Genomic DNA, 22348 nt, shown 5'->3' with positions numbered 1-22348 from the left:
GATGACAAAATGTTTTTTCCCGAGTTTCATTGGACATTGCCGCAAAGTCTATTTTAAACGTTAACTAACCAAAAACTGACGTTCAACACAAAATGTGTTGCACGATACAAATAAAAGGACAGTGTTGTTCATAGAAGTACGTGTGAAGTGAGTTTATAAATTAAAGAAAGAACAGACTTTGCCAAAATGAAGGCATTACTACTTAAATAGTATAACTTTCACAGTAATGTTTTAGTGGGGATATTATTTTTATGTTTGTTTTAGTATCAAGAGTGATATTTTAATTTTTTACAAGTATATTATACATTATAATTAAAAAATATTTTCAAAATTAAAAATTTTGATTGATAGAACGTTGCATTTAGAAACTTCCTAAAGCGACTTTTAATTTAAGAAATTTCTAGCTTTCCTTTAACTTACAATATTAGTAATACCTTTATGTCAAATTTCATTGTTCTATTTAAACGGGAATTGTTTTTTAATTTTGATAATGAGTCATTGAGTAAATAACAAAAGTGAACATTTTGATAGATATGTTAAAGAATGACCTAACATTAAAGGCTCATTTTTTTAGAGCGTCCTAAGTTACTGGAGCTTAATTTATTTTTAAAATTTCAAGATCCTATATTGAGTAGAAACCGAAATATGTATATTTAAAAAACCGGGTAAATTGTTTTGTCTAAAGATACACCTGCTTTGCTAAAACTTAGACCGGTGGACTACTTAACACTCAAATAAACAATAATTCATTTATAAATTAAGTTTCATAAGTATGTATTAACACATGAGAAATTTAATTTTCTTTAATTTTACACAGAGCAAGTGTTTTCATCTAAATCCACCCCTGCGCGTCAACTTTATCAATTTAGCCCTTCTTTTTAACTCATCTGTTATAATCATTGGCTACCAAATCTATAAATCTGGTGGCCATTACTCCTTTAATCCACACGTATGTAGATAATATCTTCAAAAATACATTTTGTGAGGTGAAACAGAAATTATTATCGGATACGTTATTAAAATGTATAGAAATGTTATGAACTATTTATACAATAATTTTTATTTAGCACAATTTTAAATTAAAAAAAAATAACAAGGCCGATTTGTTTTAAAATTATGTAAGTTTCATCTTTTAAAAAGCCTTTAAATTAAAAAAAAAAAAAAATTTATAATAGGCCCTGCCAAGAAATTTGCCTAATTGTTCAAAAAAAAAATTAATTCACTATTATAATTTATAGCATAGATTAAATACATGTGTATTTAATCTATGTTTATAGTCTTATTTATTTATAAACTATAATTAATTATGCTAAAGCAATTGCTAACTATTTAAATTACTCTTTTTTTTTTTTAACGTAATTTTTAATTAAGTTCATAAAATCTTTAATTTAATATAAACTTTTTAGATAGTGTTCAAAATGGCTCAAAATAAGTGGAAGGATGTCTTTCATGATTTAAGATAATATTACAGATAAGACAGTTTTACCTTGCGTATGATAATATGATAACCGAATCATGGTTTTGTTAACCGATAACAGAACATAGATTTATAGTTATAAAAAATTCTATGTTATCAAATTATTTGTAAAAGCATGCTATTAATTATTTAAAATTATTTAGTAACCTCTGCTGACTTACTTTAATTATGATTTTTATTTTCAAATGTCTAGTACTGGGTAATCAAATGTTTCTTTTAACTCTTTAACTATAATAAAATTATTACTAAAGAATTCTTTGTATTATGTCGGTGTGTAAAAAACTTAAACTAGATGAAAATCTATGTAAAAATTTGTCCCACAATTGTTCTAATAAAAAATTACAAAAAGAGAAATCAATTACTCAAGAAGACTACATTAAACTCAAACATTATTTGCGAGAAAAAAAAAAGATATTAAAGGTATTTATATATGACTTAAAATGGTTATTTGACTAATACTATGTCTATATTTTTTTAGTCATACCCAAGAGTAGTAAACAATGCTCGAGGTAAGCAGTCTCAAATTAATGATAGCGGAAAAAGTGAAAGTCCTTTAACAATAAATGAACTAAATGAATTATTTTTGTATTCAGTTTATGGGCCTGGAAAATATGTGCCAAGGTAGTATCTGATTCAACAATCAGGAAACTGAAATGAAAACTATATTCTTTAAATTTATCTTACAGATGGTGCAGTTTAGAAATGCAATGTAATGTTGTGCAAACATGTATTTTATTAATTGATAGTGGAGACATAGAAACACCAGAAGACTTTTCTACCTTTAAAAATTATTTTCCTATATTTCCTAAGTATAATTTTTTACCACCTCTTGAAATTGAATTACCTTCCAGTTGGTGTACAAAAAAAGGTATTAATATCAATCAAGATAGATTTTATTCTAAAGAATATTTTATAAATTAAACTTTAAAGTAGTTTTCCTTATCAATAATGGCTTAAAATTTTTTTACTTTGTTTTAGAAATGGAGTGTGAATCTAATGAAATAGTTCTCAATAAATCAATAAAAAATAAGAAACATGATGAAGTGTGTTCTAAATTGAGCTTACTATTATCTCTTAATCAATTAATGATGCATAATTATCCTTTACCTACCAATAAGTCACAATATTCTTATGATGGTTTTCGTTTCACTCAGAATCATTATCTTCCAGTTTCTGAAGATAGCCCGATGTTTGCCATAGATTGTGAAATGTGTTACACCTCTATAGGTAGAAATGAACTGACTAGAGTATCAGTTGTTGATGAAAAATTAAATGTATGTTTAGAGTTTTTTTAATAATTTTCTACAAAATATAACTTCTAACATAAAAAAAAACTTATATTCTGCAAGCAATTGATTAATTGGTTTGTAATAAACAGATTACTCTGTATATAATAGTTTTTACTAGAGGTATAATTAGGGATTTGTCTTGAGGGGGTTATACATAAGAAAATTTTTCACTTTCACCTCCAAACAAAAAAAAAATTGTATCTATCATATAATTATTTATGACATAATATAAATGTTATATCCCCCATGATTACGCTAGTGTTTTTCAATGGCGGCTTAGTTTAAACTTTTGTTAATTTATCAAATACAGGATTATTCTCTAACTACACCTCACAAAGTACCTTCAAATATATTAAATCTAATCATTATTTTATTTTTTAACAATAGTAAATCTTTATTGAGCTTATTCACAAGATAAATTAATTTTCTGCTATCACCCTTTTGATCCTAAACTCTTTAATTTTCAAATGATAACCCCAATTTTTTTTATGTTAAAATTATTTAATTGAAATAAAAACATTAATGTTTACAATATTCGATTTTCAATGAGTTATAGGTTTTTAAATATATTTTGTGAGGTGTAGTCTCTATAAAAATCAAATTTTATGTTTGATCTTTGGTTTAAATATCAAACTTTAATATTTTATCTCCATTATGTGAATAACTAAACAGGAATAAATAAAATTAATTAATGTAAGTATATAATATTATAAAAGTAATATTTTATTTTATTTTTAGGTTGTATATGAATCTTTGGTTAAACCCCCAAATAAGATTACTAACTATTTAACCCAATATTCTGGTATTACTGCCTCAAAACTAAATGGTATTACTACAACATTACAAGATGTTCAAGAAGATTTAATTAAATTATTTCCAGCTAATGCAATTTTAGTCGGACAATCACTAAACTGCGATTTAGATGCATTAAAGGTATTTGTGATGAATTTGTATTTATAAATTAATGTGTTCTTACTAATATTAATTTTTTCAGTTATTTCACCCTTACATTATTGATACGAGTATAATATTTAATTTAAATGGGAACAAAGGATCTAAGAGTAAATTGAAATATTTAGCTAAATCATTTTTAAATATGAATATTCAGTGTAGTGGTAGACATGGACATGATTCAATTGAAGATAGCCGTGCTTCAATGTTGTTGGTACAACAAAAACTTTTAAACTGTAAATATAAGTTCAAAGTTTTAGTATTTTTATATTAAATTGTAGTTATTCAACATGAATTTCTATGCTAAAATATGTTATATACAGAATGATTTACAATGTTTTGACAAACCTAATTTTTAATGCAGTGCCTATTTTGCATCACATTTTTTAAAAATTATTTGTTAAAAGTATATTTTTTATTATTTGTCGATACTAAGAAAGATTATTTTAATTGTTTCAAAATGGCCATTTTTTTATAAAAAAATTATAATAGATCAATAACAACTTAAGGATAAGTACTTATTGAGTTATAAGAATTTTAATGCATAGGTGGGTACAGTTAAAACAGTTCTATATGCATTCTGCAAGCAGAATATACCCATTTCAAGTATTAAAATGCTTGTAACTTAATTAGTACTTATCCTAAAACTGTTATTGATCCATCATAATTTTTTATAAAAAAAATGGCTATCTTGAAATTTAAAAACAAAATATTATTTTAATATTATTAGAAGCAAATTATAAAAAATGTGCCTTTAAAAAAGTCCAAAACTGCAAAAATTAATAAAAAAAAAGCAACAAAATATTTGCTGGATCAAAAGTTATTAGATTTAACAAAACATTGTAAACCTCCTTGTATATGTAACAATCCACTCTTCAATCTACTCTTTCAAGATTTTTTAGATACAACTTTTTCACTCAGTAAGATCTACAGTCATAATTATAAAAATTGATCAAAGCTTAAGCTCAATTGTGTAAATAGTAAAGATATGTATATAAGGCTAAAATAACAAAGTAAATATTAGTATAACAAAAACAATCAGTGCAAAAGGTTTAGATTTAAAAACAGCATTTTGTTATAAACAAATTTTAATAAAAGTTACATTGGATGTATAATTTTTGTTTTAGCCTTTTTTTTAATTTACATCAATTTTTACAGAAATAGCTGACATTCAGATAGAGAATAATAAATTATACTAATAATAATTAAAATTAAAACTATTCTAAAATCTCAAACAACATTAATTTGAATATATAGCTCTCTTGATTGTGGAGTGTGATATAATTTATGAAATACATTATAGTTTAGTTTCTAAAAATGTATCTAAAATGATGTTTAAATATATATTTATATAATGTATGCATTATTAATAATATTAATTTTTGTTTAGCATTAACATATGGAGATGCTTACTTAATAGGACAAAAAAGATTAGCAGAATTTATTAACACACCTATTCAATTAAAAAATTTAGAATCATTTAAAAAATTCATAGTTTTGCTAAAATGTATAACAGAAAGTTCTGCTCAAGGTAAGATCTGTGTTATTTAATAAATCATTAAATAATTTTAAACAAAACATTACGATTAAGTCATTTAAGGTACACTATTTCTTATTTTAACTTTTTTTACAAATGGCTTATTCAATGTGAAAGTTAGTTACCTAGTAAAAGTAAATTGATTAATATTTGTTAAAATATTTTTAGGTTCAATTCATGTCAAAAAACAGTTTATAGAAGCATATGATGGCTTATGGTCCACCAAACAATTTATTATACAAGAACATTCTAGTAATAAAGCTGTTCTTGATTCTCTGTGCAATTCAATGAATGATATTTCTAATAAATTTTGTATGGCTCACATGCAATTGAAAAATAAGAAAAATTTAGATTTGGTGAATCGATGGTGTGAAAAATATTGGGCAGCTATTCCTATGTATGGTCTTTGCGCTGTTTTATTCACAGGGTTTGGTTACAATAAAAATAACTCATTATGTTTTTTAAATGTTAAACAACCTCCATTACCTACTTTGAAGAAAGATTGGTAGATAAATTGTACAATTATGTATGTTATACTAAACAAATAAATATACAACTGTTTATATGTATTAACTTATATTCTTTAGTTTTAATATACTTTATTTGATTCAATCCCTGGTTAAAAACAAAATATAAACAATTAAATAAATTAAGGAATACTGCTATAATAATCCTTTTTTTTTTAATGCCTTATATAATATAAGTAAATGAAAAATTAGTTTACACATTTAAGAAAAAATGAATGGGTTCTTATATTTTTTTATTTATCATTTGTAATTTTTATTTGAATTCATAAAAACTAATTCTTTCCTATACTAAAATTATCAATTCTTTGTAAAAGTACCTGTATTGTTTTTAAAAAAAATGTATTATGACATAATAAATTGTAATTATACATGAAATGCAATTTTAAATTATTAGAATTTAATATAAACAAAGCTGATGCGATCAAGGAGTTTTATATATTGTGCACAGCAATAGATTTTAGCGATAATGTCACCACAAAATAGATAATATCTATACCGTGATAAACACATGGAATTAAAATGTACTGTGTTAGTACCATAGATAATTATGAAATGAATAGTTCTGATAATGGTACTGGTAAAAGCACTTGATTTCCAAGGTAATTTTATAATTGTTGTTATCTGCATAGAACAGATAAGATATCTTATCCATTTGTGTAATGGTATATTGCATTGAAGAAGGATATTAAATTATAATTATCATGAATAATTAATGATGTTGAAATATTTTATTTTTTATTGAAATTTATAAATAATAATTATTTATAGTAAGTAGTCTAAAGATAAATGAAAAGTTCGATTATTGTTTTGATGCTCGAGAATGTTATCATAACTCGATGAAAACAAATAAACACTACAAATAATATTACTACTATTAAGTAGGTGTATTTTAGAGACAGATAGGAGAAATTAGTTGCGCTTATTACGTAATAATTAGTTGTAAAATATTAATAAATATACCTAATTTTGCTGTGTTCTATTGATTTGTAACTATTCCGTTTAAGAAAATTACATTAATGGTAAGTTTCATAATAAATGTTATTTTAGTTCTTATCTTCAGTTCGGTTAGTTTTAATATTCACGAGATAGTTTTCAGAATAGATATGGTTTAATAGTCATGTCGCATTTTTATATTAATTTGAAAAAAATTTTTTTTAGACGTCTAGTATATTGACAGCTTATAACCTTTTAATAACCATATAAACCATATATTGATTAAACTTTCTTGCTATGTTGCTGAGCTATTTTTTTAAAATTTCATTAAAATAGATTATAAAACTATCATTATTTAATTTGAATTTCTATACATTGTTTGAAAGCAAATAATTGTAGCTAGATGTTTCTTTGGAAGCAAGTTACTCGTTAATTTTAATAAGTTTTATTTTTCTTATCAAAGTATCTCAACATGCTGAATATAAATCTTATAAAAGAAAGATAACAAATATATTTATAGTATAAAACCTTTGATTACTTATATACATTGCTTAGCAAGTTCTTAATATTAGGTTTAATTTTCATCTACATCTATTAGTGCAATTATGTATTCATATGATATTCACTAGTTATTAATTTATAAAAACTATTTTCTAACAATTTTATTTCATTAAAATAAAAAAAAAAACAGCAAAGTGGAAATGAGGCATAGTTAGTACAAATATAGATGATATCTGACAGTGACTTACATCACTGCCATGAAAAACAGTGAATCTGTTAAATTTCATAATTTACAATTTAAATTTCTATGATTTCAAATTTTACTTAAATTATTAAATGCTTAAATAATTTACTTAATTGAAAATAATGGTATATTTTGCTTTGGCTGTCTATTTCACATGGTAAAACAATTGTCAGGAACTTTTCTTTTTTAATTTTTTAGTACACTTTAAAAGGGTTAATTTGATATAAGTTAGAAGTTATCAGACCTTCCAGAACATCTTTAAAACCTCTCCTGTCGTTAAGTTTCTAATCTGATTTTCAGAAAAAGTCTATAAAAATATTATTGTCTTTAGTATATTTTATTAAAATCTCAGTTTTAAAATGCAGAAAATTATTTTGATAATGTCATTTTTTACAGTAGTGTAATTTTGAGATATTTTTTTAAATTTCTAAAATTTTCAAATTGTTTGAGTTGATTGGTTCATCTACATTAAAATTAGGTTTTTTTAACATATTGATTATTAAAATCGATCCAATAATAACTGAAAATTTTCATAGATAAACTTGAAAAAATGTTTGTATCATAAAAAAAATACTTTTTCAGTTTAACATCAAAGTTAAAAACTCTCATTTGGTAAATGTTCAAACTTCTTGTGTACAATTAAAAATAAATATGAAAAATATAAAATAATTAGTAATTTATTTTCTCTAAACATTATTATTAGTATCAATGGAGAATTGTTAGATTCATTGAGAATCTATTATCAGGTTTATTAGATATCTCAAGCTTTTTACTTTGATATCTAAAAAGAGTAAATCACAAGCATTAGAAGGTGATCTATTAATATAGGCAAATTTTAGTAGGACCTAAAACTTTTTAAGAATACCATGTGGCTTAAAAAAAAAATACAATGTCTTATAAATTTTTTTCTTAATGTATTATTTTTGGCTTTTAGATCCCAAGTTCAGGTTTAAGTATAAATAAATATGCTTGGTGGCTTTTTTTTAAATTAAAAGTTAGGGTTGAGTGGGCATTTGCCGCTAAATGGGTAAATTAGCTCACATTAATATCTGGATATTCGATTAATTTTATGAAATATTAGAATAGCAATTAAAGCTTTAAAAACAAATTTTATGATTTAATAAAAAGAGTTCCATCATCAATTCAAAATGTCATCAAAAAAAGTCCCTCCCAAAAATAATAAATGTTAAGAAATTTATACTTATTGCTGTATTACAATTTTTTAGGAGGGGTAAAATTAGTTAATACATAGTGTGCCGGATTTATCGGGAGTGTAATAATCATAACTGGAATAATAAAGAATTATTATACAGGCCTGAAGAATTTTAGATTTTTGAGGGTTTAACATTTTTTATTTACATCTTGGCGTAGGTGGACTTTTGGGAAGGGTCTTGAAGAAATTTTAGAAAAGTGATACACAGTGGTTTTATTCTTGTAACTCTCATCACTCATGTAACAATATTTCAATACTAATGTAAATTAATATTAATGCATAATAAAATATGGTGCCGATTTTAGATATCTTAAATCCGTATTGTTTACTTATAGATTAGATAACTAGATGTTATCCAATCGTTTATTGTCAAATAAAGTCATAACAGAGGTAATTTAACGAACCCGTATGGACATAGATCAAAAAATGTATTAATAATTCAATAATAGTATTAAACAATTTATCAATAGCATCACCACTGTACGATTTATGTTGCTAAATATATGGCTAAATATTTTACAAATATTGTAAAACATTTTTAACAATTCTATTGTAAATTAAAATTAGAATGGATAAAAACATTGATTAAACATATTTATAATTAAAATAAGTTTAGTTACTATAAAATTGAAGTAATGTTTCAATTTTAAAAGGACTAAGCTTCCGATGTTTGCTTCCGCACTCCGGCTTTGAAATTTTAGATACAACATTAAGTACACTCATACATTTCATTCAAGTGAAGCTGATAATTATGAGTTCACCTGTCCTTAAAATATAATTATAAATTAACTACCCAATTACCTAACTAACTAAATTACTATACTTAGAATCAAATATGTATTACGATTTTATTTTGTTTATCAAATATCTCGATGTCATTCCATTGTAAGATTTTAACATGTTACATTTGGTCCATTATGATAAAAGTATTTATTATTTTATGAAGTCAAATATACTAAAGTACACATAGACATATATTAATACTCAATGTACAAATATAAAATTTAATTAAAATTAAAATACTATATGTTTACAATAATTTCGGTGTGCCTTAAAACTTTAAAAACAATTAATAAGTAATTATGAAATTATGTTTTTGTATCAAAATATATTAAGACATTTTTAATTTGGCCAATTTAACATTATTTATATGGTAAAAAAATGTAGAAAAACAAACCAAAATGACGCACCTTAATATACATAACATTTTCATAACAGGCAATGGTATAATTAGGGGCTTGTTTAGTGAGGAGCGTTACATAAGAATATTTTTCACTTCTCACTCTAAACCAAAAAAATTACGTGTTCCAAGTAAATATCTTTACTCTAAATATCATGTATCTTCCTAATTTTCTCTTTAATTGCTAATTCAATGGTGCTAGTAATTTTTTTTATTATTTACAGTTGTGATTATTATTATTATCATTATTGTGAGAATTTATTATAATAAAATACAGACAGCCCATCCGCTTCCCGAGACTGATGAGTTAACAATTAACATTTATTATTAAATTGGCAATAGTCCAAATTATTATAAAAACCCAAAAGACCTGGCCATCTTGGTCAGTCGACTCCAGTGCCTTGTGTCATTCATCAGTCTCAGTACTCGGTTGTCGCTGTCCGGCTTACTGCTTAAAGTAAAGTCTTCGATTTTTCCTTTTTAACCTATCTACTCTTTTCCTCAATATTTCAGAGTACTTTTGTCTCGCACTTCGTCTGCACCTCGTACTTCATTATCCTCTCCTATACCTAAAGTATTTGTGTCTTACCCTTCGTCTACACCTCATACCTAGGTGTTACCCTTATTCCCTTCCTATAATAACAGCCTTTCGACACCCACAGCTAACCCAGAGTGTCAGCCGAGCACGGTAACTGCTGTACAACAACACGCACGTGAAAACCTAGACAGCAGGCTACCCATCCTCATCTTCTTCTTACACATCTTACTGTTTCTGTTTTGTGTTACGACACAGTGTAATAATTTTTATAATAAATAAAGGTAGTATAAAAAAAGTTCACGATTTTAAAATTAATTCGAAAATTATTAATTGTTTCAATTGATATGCTTTCATTTATTTTTGAAAAATATGAAATTAAAATTTAATTGTGGAGTATACTTTGATATTGAAACTCAGTCACCTCAATTATTAATTACTAGTTTAATTCCATATAAAAATAAACTTGTTTATTAATAAAAATTATACTTGGCTCTATATGTAGCTAATAACTATTAGTAACATATTTTAACTACATATTATTATAATTAAATAAAAATTCCCTAACAATTTTTTTTGTGTTATTTGTATAACAAGTACTGAAAACAGTTCAATTTGTATTTAGATGATGAATCGATTAAATCCTTGTATATCAATTCCTTTTGGATTATCTACAGATGAATTTCAAGATCTCATTAAAAAAACTAAAGATTGGACACTTATGCATGGTTATTTTTACACAAAATTTTTTATGTATAATTTTTAACTCGAATTTATATAGAGCTTAATTATTTGTTTTATAGGTGGAGGTATAAGATCAAAAAATAATTTCAGCAGTGACTCGTTGACTGTAGTACCATTTACATTGTTACCTTCAGTTTTCCCAAAAAATGAATTTCTAAAAGCAGTAAAAATACAACCTTTACTTAATGAACTTATGCATAAAGTTTCCCGTGATCATGAATTTTTAAAATCATGCTTAAAAAAGTATTTATTCACTAATATTTTATAAATATATCTAATGGTATTAATAATAATAACTATTACTAATAATATTTTTTATAATAAAAATTTACTAATAGAAAAATTTCCTTTGTTTGCTATTAAATTATTACTGATGAATTATTTCCATTGTATCTAATGGTAATATATTTCCATTTTGTAGGGTGATTATTATTAGTAGTCTATGGGTTATCTATGAAATTCTTCCCTTTTTGTGATATGTATAATAATATTTCACAGATATGGTAATATGAAGCAACATTATGAATTTTTTTTAAAATTTATTTGACATGTATAAAAGTAATAATTTTAAGTAAAAAGGAATTTCTCTTTCGTATTATTTATGAATAAATATCTATTCATGCTTCTTGGTGAAGCGATTACTTTTAATAGCTTACTATTTATTTACTTTAGAACAATCGAAGTCGACGAGTTCACACGCAAATTATTTACGTTGTACGAAACAGTTCGAGAAGAAGGAATCACTCAAGTATGATTTTATTAATCGCATGATTTTATAATTGAAAATGTATAGCTTTATTTCATGATAATATTAATGCTTATGTTAATAACCTGGACTCGGAACTTGAAGCACTTAAAATCATCAAAAATTTCATTAGCACTTAAAAAATGAAAAAGCTATCTAAAAAATTTCCCCTTATTATAATAAATATTAGATATTTGTGCCTATTTTCCAAAACTATAAAAAATAAAGGATTATGTTAAATTTAATGAGTTTAATTAATAACAATATAACAAAATCTTTTATAAAAAAAAGCTTAAATTTGTGTTTCTTGATTTTCTTGAGTTTAAAATGAACAAAAAATATTTTAATTAATAGCTGAAAACCAATTAATTTATTTTATCAAAAAAATTATTTACTTAAAAATGTTTCTTACCTTCATTATTGCAATTAATTATTAAGTGTTTTCTGAGATTTTCAAATGTAAAAGATCGCCTATTGTTTGACAGTATAGTTTTATTAGCTGAGATTGTGCGCTCGACAATAACCGATGTAATAGGGTAGGGGCATATTTTAAGTAAACTATATCGTCACTGGAATAGTCTTCGGAGAAATAGCTGAAGTCATATAGTTCACTGCCATCTTTACTATCGAATCTTCTTCTTCGTTTTCCTCACCTTAATCCTAACTACTGGTGTCAGCCACCCTTATCCTAAACTTCCACTTGACAATATTACCCACATCATCTACGGTTATATCAGCCGTCCTCAAATCGCATTCAGTTACATTCCTGTCTCCTTTTTGGTTTTCCTTTACCTCTTCTTTCTTCAACATTCATTTCTAAAACTGTTCTTACAGCTTCCGATTCCTCTCTTTTCATAACATGACCATCAAATAATAAAATAATAAAAAAAGCATAATATGTAATAAGGCATCAAAATAAGAAAAAAAAGCACATTCAAATTTTACGTAACATGCCATAAACTTATTTACAGCACTCTGCTACTTATTATGTTATTCAAAAAATATAAGTAAGTGCTTTAATTTCCGAGCCCTGTTAATAACCTGGGCTGAGCAATTAATCACAGTTCATTTTGAAAATAGTACTTATCTATAGTTTAATTAAAGCTAAGATTTCTACGTTTTAATATAAAACTTTGGGTTATGAAATCAAAGGAATTTGATGATTGTAACCCATTTCCCCAAAAAAATTTCTAATTGAAGCACTTAGTGAATTACATTAATACTTTAAACGGCACTGTAATTTATCATCAATGTAATAAAGGAAAAAATTTATAAATCACATTTTGTTTATAACTTATCATTTATACGACTAAAATAAACCTCAATCTCAAAACTATCTTAGTTTGTATACTTTCTCTTATAATTAATTCTCTCTAATAATTTTTTTATTTCTCTAATAATTATTTTTTTTTATATATATAAATCGGACGGCTGGATTCGCAGTTTAATTAAATTAAATATGTTTTTTTTTTCTTGGATTTTGTTTATTATTAATTAAATTATTTGTTGTATAATTTTTTCCGATGTTCCTTGCATAATTTAAGTATCAATTACTTTTTTCATTATATTTTTTACTTTTTTATTTTTTGTTTATTGCCAATTAATCTAGTGCTTTTGCTTTAAATTTTGCTTTAAATTTTGGTTTATTTTTTTTTTATTTCATTTTTTTTACAACTTATTTTTGCTTTATCTTCTTTTACTGCTTTACACTGTCACAAGAGCTAGGGATTATAAACCTCTCAGTTAAAAAATTAGCACCTCAAACATTTATAAAATGATAATAATTGATGTATGAAAAGTATTTTTTTAGTGAAAAAAAAAATGTAGCTCCCTCTAAATCTATTTTAGTTAAGCCTATGTTATATTTTAGATTTTAAATTCTAAATTTGCGTGTTAATTACTTACTTTTATATTTTTAATTAAAAATCGACTAATCTTTATTTAATAACTATCAGAAAATTCCAATTTTTATTTTCTGTTTTGATATTATCAGTATTTATATTTATTTTTGGACAAATTTATTCATTGAAAAAACTAAATTATATATGTATAAATGCTATTTTCTTATGTTTATTAATTAAATACCCAAAATTTAAAATTATGTATCCACAAATTTGTACTTTAAAACACGCATTTATGTACATTATAATGTATATTAATGCTACTTCTCAAAGCTATAAAAGTTAGTACTATGGGTACTATAGGTACTCTAGCTTCGATGACTTTTTAAGCGCATGAGCTTGGGATTGTTACGCTCAGACATAATGCATCAAATGGACGAAAATGGTAATAATATCAAACAAGTTGAATTAAACACAATTGCTTGTGGATTTGGTTGGCTTGGTATTTTATCCGGTAATATACACAGGTCAGGAATAAATTATCTAGTTTCTTAAGAGACTAAAATAAGAGACTATAACACAATAGAATCATACTAGGTGTATACTAAATTTAGTAATTAATATTCAATTAGACCTCTGTCTTTTTCTTATTTTATCATAAAAATGAGAATGACTTGAGTAATTTTTTATCAATTACTTTTTAAATGCAAGAAGTAAATTTATAAAGTGCCTCAATATTTAGATTTTTATCTAATAAGTGATAAATTCATTTTTAGCGTGTAATTCAATAATTACACACCGTGTAACTGCCAAATTCCGTATTCAGTCATAATTTTTTAATACACCATATCTGTTATGCTGTACCCATTAACAAATTATTTTCTCAATGCACACTTGCTTTAAACCTTAACATTTATGGAGTGTCACCAAAAAAAAAAAAAAAATGTATAATGCCTAGATTTTGCTTTAAAAAAACTGCTACTCATGCATGTATGCATTTAATATGATATAAGATATTAGAAGTTAACTATACAATAATTAAACTTAATTTCATTTCTCAATAAAATTAATTTTAATATATTTATGAAAGAGATCATATCAATTCATCCAGATAATAATTTAATTATACATAAATTCAGGTTATATAACGGCTATTCAAATAATAATACGTTTGTGAAGATAAAAAATTTGTAAACTTTTTATTTGAATAATTAAGAAGTCAATAATTAAATCTTAAAATTAACTCTGTATCTCATTAAATATCAGAAGCTGTAACAAACTGATATATAGTGAATGTTTAGTTTTCTCCACTTCGTTGTTAACAATACATTCTCACTTATAAATGAACAATTTAAACAATCAAGTAGATTTATTGATTGTAAATATATTAAGTAAAAAATAAGTGTTTGCTTGTATATAATGTAAAATCGTTGTGTGTTGCATGCCCTTAATAGATTTATGTTCGTATATCATAATATTATGAAGAAAAGCATATTTGTAAATTTACAGTCTCGATGTTTGGGGTTATTGAGATCTGACTACATGTTGGACATAGGTCATTCTATGTCTATAAAACAAATTGAAATGAATACCATAGCATCGAGTTTTGGTGGGATCTCATCCACAGCTCTACCTCACAGGTACTCTTTGTATAATTATGTTTAAAATCCAAGAACGTCTAAAGCAATCATCTTAGTATTATTAACTGTATAACAGTTAAATAACCTCGAATGTCACTTATCTCGATTAAGTTTGTTAGTAAATTCAAGCATATAAGTATTTACATCTGAAAAATTTGTATGTATTATATTATTATACCATATGTTAATTATAAAAATCCAACTTGAATAATTGAAAGAGTAACGTTGATGACAGAGGTCTTATAAAATATCAAATAAAACTATAATAATATTAAAGTAACGATATTTTTCAGATTCGTTTTACAACAATTGGGTTTTTTGGATAAATTAAAAATGGTAAGATTTAGAAATTTATATTGATAAGTTTTAATTAATAATAACAAATATGGAAGAATAAATTATATTTACACTATTTTGTAAACGTTAAAATTATTTATACTTCCTAATTTTTAATTTACCAATTAACTGTATACAAATTGTTCCTCGATGTTTTGACAAATCAATAATTTTCATAAGGCAAATTGTCTGAACATCGTGGGACAACTTTGTAATGACTTAATTATTATTTTTTGTAATTATCATCAAACTAATTGATGTGATTGATTCATAGTTAAAATTTAAATTACAGTCTTTTGTATAGTTAATACTAAATCAGAAGAAGAGTTATTACATTTTAAAATATATCTAAATTTATGATTTATTTTTTAATATCAATAACTTAAACTTGGTTTATTTTTATTTAAATGTAATACTTTTTTAAATTATTCTTAATTATAATTAATTAAATAATTATGTATTGTGTATATTACAGTTAATACATAATTATCATATATTACACGATAACAGAAAATATTAATTCTTTATTTTTATTAGTTACCTGAAAATAATGCTTTACAAGGCCTTTGTTTAGCAATTATTAAAGCATGGGAGCTATTCAATGATAAAAAGTATGTACTAATATTTTAATTATGATATCAAAGTAATTAATATTAAATTGAATAATTAGCAAACTTTCCAATGATATTAAATTAATATACTCATAATTGTTCATTTTTTTAAAAAAATAGTAAGCACTTTTTTAAATATACCATATTCCCATTAAAAATCTAAGCACTCTACTGCTCTTATTTCTCATAATTATGGACCAGATAAAGTAAAATATTAAACCTTTTATTTAAATATAAATGTTTTGTTTAGCTCCATAGTATTAATTGTAGTTGAAGACCAATCTGTTAATATCTGCGATCAACGTTTTCATGAGTTTGAATTAGCTCTTCAAAAACCTGAATTGTGCGTTATTCGAAAAACATTAACGCAAGTAGCAAATGAAGCGAAACTAACACATTCCAAGGATCTTGTGATGTAAATAACTTTTATATTAGTATTTTGTTCTGTAAATTATTATGTATCCGTGTCAAAGTCAGGCGCGGATTAAGGGAAGGGGTAAGGGAGCGAATGCTCCGGAGCCCACAAGCTTAAGCTTATTTTCCATAGGGCGCATCTCTAAGTACTACCTCAGGGTCCATATAGGTCTAAATCCAGTACTGATTTAAAGTTAAATCGAGTATAAGTACAAGGTAAATTTTCCAAGGAATTTTATTTTAGCGTCTAAAAAAATTATGCGATTTTAAAATATTTATCATTTAACCAAGTTTATTTTAAAAACACTATTACACTGTTTTAATTATTTTGATATTATAATGTAACACATTTTAAATGTCTATTTTTTTCATAAATCTAAAAATGTATTTTTTATAAAATAACATTTTTAAAGTTTTTAGTGTAAAATTGAAAAATTAATCACCTAATTAAACAAATTAGTTAATTAAAAAAAAGTTACCTTTTCAAAATAAAGTTTTTAAATTAAAATTCTAGCTATTTTTAAGTGTTTCTATAATTAATATTTGGCAATTTAAAAAAAAAACTGAAATACATTATACAAGAAATTATGTTTTCTTTTGATAAATGAATAAAAAAAAATCTTATAAGTTATAGGTGCCAATATTTGATTTTATTATTAGTTTTATATGAATAATTACTTAATTTTTAGTGTATAACTATACAGGGTGTTCAGTAAGTCAGGAAACGGAATTGTTTGTAACAATGAGAACAATAGATACCCGTTTCCTGACTTACTGAACACTCTGTATATTTATAGAAGAAAACCATAACATATGTTTTTCTTACAAAATATATACATTTTAGACAATCAAAAAGGGTTGCTGTAGTATATTATAGATCGGGTTATTCTCCTGAACATTATCACGGAGAAATTGAATGGTTAGCTCGTTTGTTAATTGAACGGTCTACAGCAATAAAATGTCCTGACATTCAATATCATTTAGCCGGAACTAAAAAAGTAAGATCTCACGTATGCATATTTAGAAAAATTAGTCAAATTAGTTTTTCCCAAAAATTTACTTACATCACTTGGCATAACTCTCGAAGATATCGTATTAATTGGATGTCTTAAATAGGGTGATTAATTGTATCTTATAAATTTCATAAAATACAGTTAATCAGAGTTTAAAGTGAGAGTTAAGTTGTTTATTATTTTGATCATGTAAATTTAATTATAGTAAAATAGTTGTATAAATTATTTTAATATCCTGAATTCTGTTAAACTAAGGTCCAACAAGAATTGGCAAAAACTGGAGTACTTGAACGCTTCATTAATGACCCCAATGAAGTGGTTGAAATTAGACATATTTTTACTGGTTTATTTTCCCTTGATTTAGTAAGTAGTTAAATAAAATATTATTTCTAAAAATTATATAGTGTTTTTAAAAAATTACCCTTATGTTAGTAAACAATACTGTAGTCCTTAAAAAACAAATTTTCAAAATTCGATTTAAAATTCGATTGTACCAAAAAATTGTTCTACTACATGTAAAAATAAGCTGTGCAAAATTTGGTCCCGATGACGTTAACACGTGCCGCAAGAGAGGTTTAAAATTCAAACTAAAGGATAGTTTTTAGTTATTGTGCTTTATCTGAAAATTTATGAATTTTACGTAAAGGTTTATAAGAAAGAAATTCTACGTATAATTACTTTACATAGAAAAGGTTGCTAGCAAAATAATTTTAAAGGGTAAATTTTTGAATTAAAAGTCAAAAGTTCCATAAATATTATGTTTACCGGTAAAATTATTATATTTCGCAATTAAATATATACGATGAACCTTTTAAGTTATAAAACATATTTTCATATTAAAGTTGTTTGAAATTTAATTTTCTTTTACATTGAAATATTAATTCATGATGAGAACAATAATAGTTTTTTTCTACGAGTCGTCAATGATAATAAGTCAGAATATGGAGATTGTTATAAACATGCATTGATGGATAACAATAAATAACCCAATCAAAAATAACATTTTTTTTATATTGGTATACTACAAGAATTGTTTTTAATATTATTTAATTTTATAATTTTTTATGGGCATTAAGATCATTTTTTAAATATTTTTTTAGCATTTTATTATTTGTTTACTTATTTTATTCGAATTTTTAAAAAAAAAACTCGTGAATATTTTTAATTATCATAGAAAAATTATTATTATTTATAAGTTTTCTTTATTACTTGGTCAGAAAACACGTAAAATAATTTTTTTCTCTACAAAACTTATAAAAAATTAAATTTCAACTTTTACATGAAAATTTACCGGTAAACAAAATATTTATGGAACTTTTGATTTATAAGGAGAAAATATTTGACTCATAAGTCAAATATTTAACCTTTAAAAGTTTTTTGTTAATAACCTTTCTCATGTAATGTAATTACATTTATAATTTCTTTCTTTTAAAACATTAGTAAATAATGTTTACAAAAAAAATTATAAGACTAACAAGAATTTTTAAATTGTTAGTGTTTTAAACATAAAATAACGTAACAACCATGCTATTAGTTACTATTAGTACTTGGTTTTAATAAAATAATATTTTAATTATTTAAAGAATAAAAATAGGTACAAATTCTTAACTCTTCAGGGGGAAAAAGAACTATTTTTTCTTGTACAATTTCATATTTATATGTTTATTTTGGCTTTTTAATAAAATTAAATACATCTCAGAAAATTTTATCAGTGAAAATAATATTCCGATAAAAACTTATTGAACCGAAAATATCACCTAGGTCCTATTAAGTAAATGTTTATTCAAATATATAATAGTAGTTACCAATTAATCATTATTTACTAACACCATTGGCGAAACATTTTAGCACAAATTTTTAATTTAAATTTAAGTATTTAGATACTAAAAAAAATGTGTTTAAATGTATTAAGTCAAAAGTTTTTTAATATGTAAAGTTTCAGTGTGTTCAATTATCTAGGCAAGTTAATTTTCGTTTTTTGTAAAGGTCCTATTCAATCCCAAATTAATTATTGTTTTTGTTTGGTGTGGTATATGAGCATATACCACACCATAGAAAAAAAAAAGTAGCACTATTTTTTTTCTGTTTGGACAAAATTTTTTAATAGTCCTCCTATTCAGTTCGGTCTGGTCTAATATTTTATTTTAGAAGTTCGGTTTGGTTCGCTCCGTTTAATATTTTTATATGGTTCCATCCAGTGTTCTTTTTAATTTTTCAGAATGATTTGGTTTGGTCCTTGAAAATTCAAACACGTAGAGCTCTAATGTGACATAAGCTTAGTACGGGATAATTCCTTTTACTAATAGCATACGTTTTATTACTTATACGAAATTATTCTATATTTTCTTAACACTGATGTAATCATTAGAGATGGATGTCATGTCATCACTTCTGAGAAAAATAATTATATGGCGAAGATAATTTTTTTTTTCCTGACAGGGAAAGTGAAAAGTTTTCTTATGTATATCCCCCTAAGACGGTACCTTAATTACGCCACTATTTCTTAATAAACGCCTAGAATTAAAGATTTAGTTATTAAAGTAAGTAATAATAAACAGGATCGGATAAAAGCAATCTCTCTCTCAAAAAAAAAATCACCATTATCTAAATCTAGTTAGTATTATTAATGACTCAGCTTCGATGCGAAGCTGAGAAGGTATTAATTTTACTATGATGCGTTTTTTTTTTGTTATCGCAACAAAATTAAATAATAATAATCCTAGTTCTATGTTATTTTTGTGATAAAATTCTTGATTTTATATTTTGCACTTTTAACTTTAAAATGCTATAACTTTTTTAAAAATATAAAATGGTAGTACAATTTTTCTATGAGAAATAACATTTAGATTCTTCTTTTATGCGACATACTTTTTTTTGTAAATCGGACCATTACCCTTTATATGGTGGGAGAGGGGGTTCAAAACTTAAATATGCACATAGAATAAGAACTTTTCAATTAAATTTTTTAATGTGTTCCGGAAATACTGTCAATTTTATTTATATATTAAATTAAAGTATATGTAATATACTTTAATATGAAAAAAAACATTTTCTGACTTTATTTTGTTTTCGTGGTGAAAACGTACATCAAAGTTAATACAAAGAATACGATTTTTGTAAAAAAAATTCTTTTTATATTTTTATCTTTATAATGCTATTTATGTATTATTATATTATTCATATAATGCACTTGTAAATCATAAAACTTGTAATCAGGATATAAATAAGGAAATAGTAGATCATGTTGCTTTTGAAATAACCCATCAATTTTTTAAAACTAAACACTAAACACTTATGATAGTGATTTTAATTACTGCCAGATATCTCATTATACTTGACCCAACTATGCCACGTCCCCACTATGCTGGTTTTTTTTCTAGGAATATATGTTTATGCTATCAAAAGTAGTAAAGTATCCCTCCAAAAATATCTTTTGGATATGCGTCTGATTAATTTTATTATAAATATTATTTAGGACTATTAAGGTTCTTAATTAACTGTTAAATATTTTGTTTAGGATCAAAATGGCGATAATGCTGTTAAGATGGCTTTGGATAATCCCGAAAATTTTGTGTTGAAACCACAACGAGAAGGTGGTGGAAATAATTTGTACAATGATGAAATAAAAGAAGTAAATAGTTTTTAGTGATAGATTTCAAATCAAACACAATGATTAATGAATTGTTTTCATAATAATCTATTTTAAGATTGGTGGTGGACTTTTTTTTATTATAAACATCATTATAATAGTAACATTTTAAATTAATAACTAAAAAACTTTCATCAAAATCACTGATATAAAAAGACGCAATGTAGATGAATTAAAAGATATACCTTCAACTTCTGTCGTTCCTGTACTTAAAAACATTAGGAAAATTATACTGTATGAATATATAAATTTAATGGGGAAATTAAATTTAACTATTTTACATATTTAACATGCTCTTGTAAATATACTAAGAACCGAAACTAATTTTTTGTTACATTTAAGCTTAACAAGTTTTTCGCGTTTAGCGCGATTTGATTTATATTAATAATAGACTTTACATGTATAATACCATTTAATGTTAAAAAAAAGTAACTATTCAATATATTTAGAAACTTATGAGTTGTATTAATTCTAAAGAGCGATCGGCCTGGATATTAATGGAGAAAATTTGTCCTCCAGTACAACAAAACTATTTAATAAGACACGAAGTAGAATCTAAAACTAATTTAACTCCGTGTGACGTAGTATCAGAGCTAGGTATATTTGGTATTATTTTATGGTAAGAAAACTCCTGTTGATATTTTTAATTTAAGAAGTTATAATAAATTTAATTTATGATTACTTCAGTGACGGCGATAATATCTTGTTGAATGAACAAGTTGGACATATGATGCGAACAAAATCTAAATCATGTAATGAAGGCGGTGTCAATGCTGGTTATGGAGTATTAGATAGTCCATTTTTATATGACGATTCTAGTGATTTATAATTGTACCAATAAGTAGTTTAGTTATATATATATATATATAATTAATATAATAATTATCATTTGTTACCAATAAAATAAAATAGTTTTAATAATTTTATGTTATATTTTAAAGATATAACCTTAGTTTTTGCTTATTCAA

At 24.5% G+C, this 22348-nt stretch overlaps 2 protein-coding genes across 10 annotated transcripts in view; both read left to right on the top strand.

The window, feature by feature from the left end:
* Window positions 1-18: 18 nt before the first annotated feature.
* Window positions 19-5831, top strand: LOC126894804 (RNA exonuclease 5-like). Of its 2 annotated transcripts, none has more exons than XM_050666082.1 (9): window positions 19-136; window positions 1407-1897; window positions 1956-2098; window positions 2164-2345; window positions 2456-2751; window positions 3505-3699; window positions 3761-3953; window positions 5108-5248; window positions 5423-5831. In XM_050666082.1, the coding sequence occupies exons 2-9, from the start codon at window positions 1742-1744 to the stop codon at window positions 5761-5763; spliced, it is 1647 nt and encodes a 548-aa protein (XP_050522039.1). In that variant the 5' UTR covers window positions 19-136; window positions 1407-1741; the 3' UTR covers window positions 5764-5831. The 2 variants fall into 2 exon arrangements, with proteins under 2 accessions (XP_050522039.1, XP_050522038.1); XM_050666081.1 differs by having other exon boundaries at window positions 24-147.
* A 464-nt stretch (window positions 5832-6295) lies between these two features.
* LOC126894805 (glutathione synthetase-like) overlaps window positions 6296-22348 on the top strand; it is a 65640-nt gene continuing 49587 nt past the window's right edge. The window contains exons 1-13 of one of the 8 annotated variants that reach the window (XM_050666085.1): window positions 6296-6380; window positions 11013-11115; window positions 11191-11374; window positions 11804-11879; window positions 14108-14244; window positions 15651-15693; window positions 16231-16304; window positions 16555-16719; window positions 17563-17716; window positions 17987-18094; window positions 21249-21362; window positions 21830-21999; window positions 22068-22302. In XM_050666085.1, coding sequence (XP_050522042.1) covers window positions 11013-11115; window positions 11191-11374; window positions 11804-11879; window positions 14108-14244; window positions 15651-15693; window positions 16231-16304; window positions 16555-16719; window positions 17563-17716; window positions 17987-18094; window positions 21249-21362; window positions 21830-21999; window positions 22068-22209 — 1470 coding nt within the window. In that variant the 5' untranslated portion in view covers window positions 6296-6380 and the 3' untranslated portion in view covers window positions 22210-22302. The other 7 variants (XM_050666087.1, XM_050666084.1, XR_007701512.1 and 4 more) reach the window with 7 other exon arrangements.

This window comes from Daktulosphaira vitifoliae, unplaced genomic scaffold, assembly GCF_025091365.1.
Source record: "Daktulosphaira vitifoliae isolate Bord-2020 unplaced genomic scaffold, ASM2509136v1 Scaffold_1, whole genome shotgun sequence".
Taxonomy (NCBI): Eukaryota; Metazoa; Arthropoda; class Insecta; order Hemiptera; family Phylloxeridae; genus Daktulosphaira; species Daktulosphaira vitifoliae.
This window is presented reverse-complemented; position numbering and strand designations above follow the sequence as displayed.

Coding starts and splice junctions, on each gene's coding strand:
- LOC126894804 (XM_050666082.1), top strand. CDS start 1,742: ATGTCGGTGTGTAAAAAACTTAAACTAGATGAAAATCTATGTAAAAAT. Junction 3,954..5,107: donor ACAACAAAAACTTTTAAACT/GTAAATATAAGT, acceptor ATTTTTGTTTAG/CATTAACATATGGAGATGCT. Junction 5,249..5,422: donor AACAGAAAGTTCTGCTCAAG/GTAAGATCTGTG, acceptor AAATATTTTTAG/GTTCAATTCATGTCAAAAAA.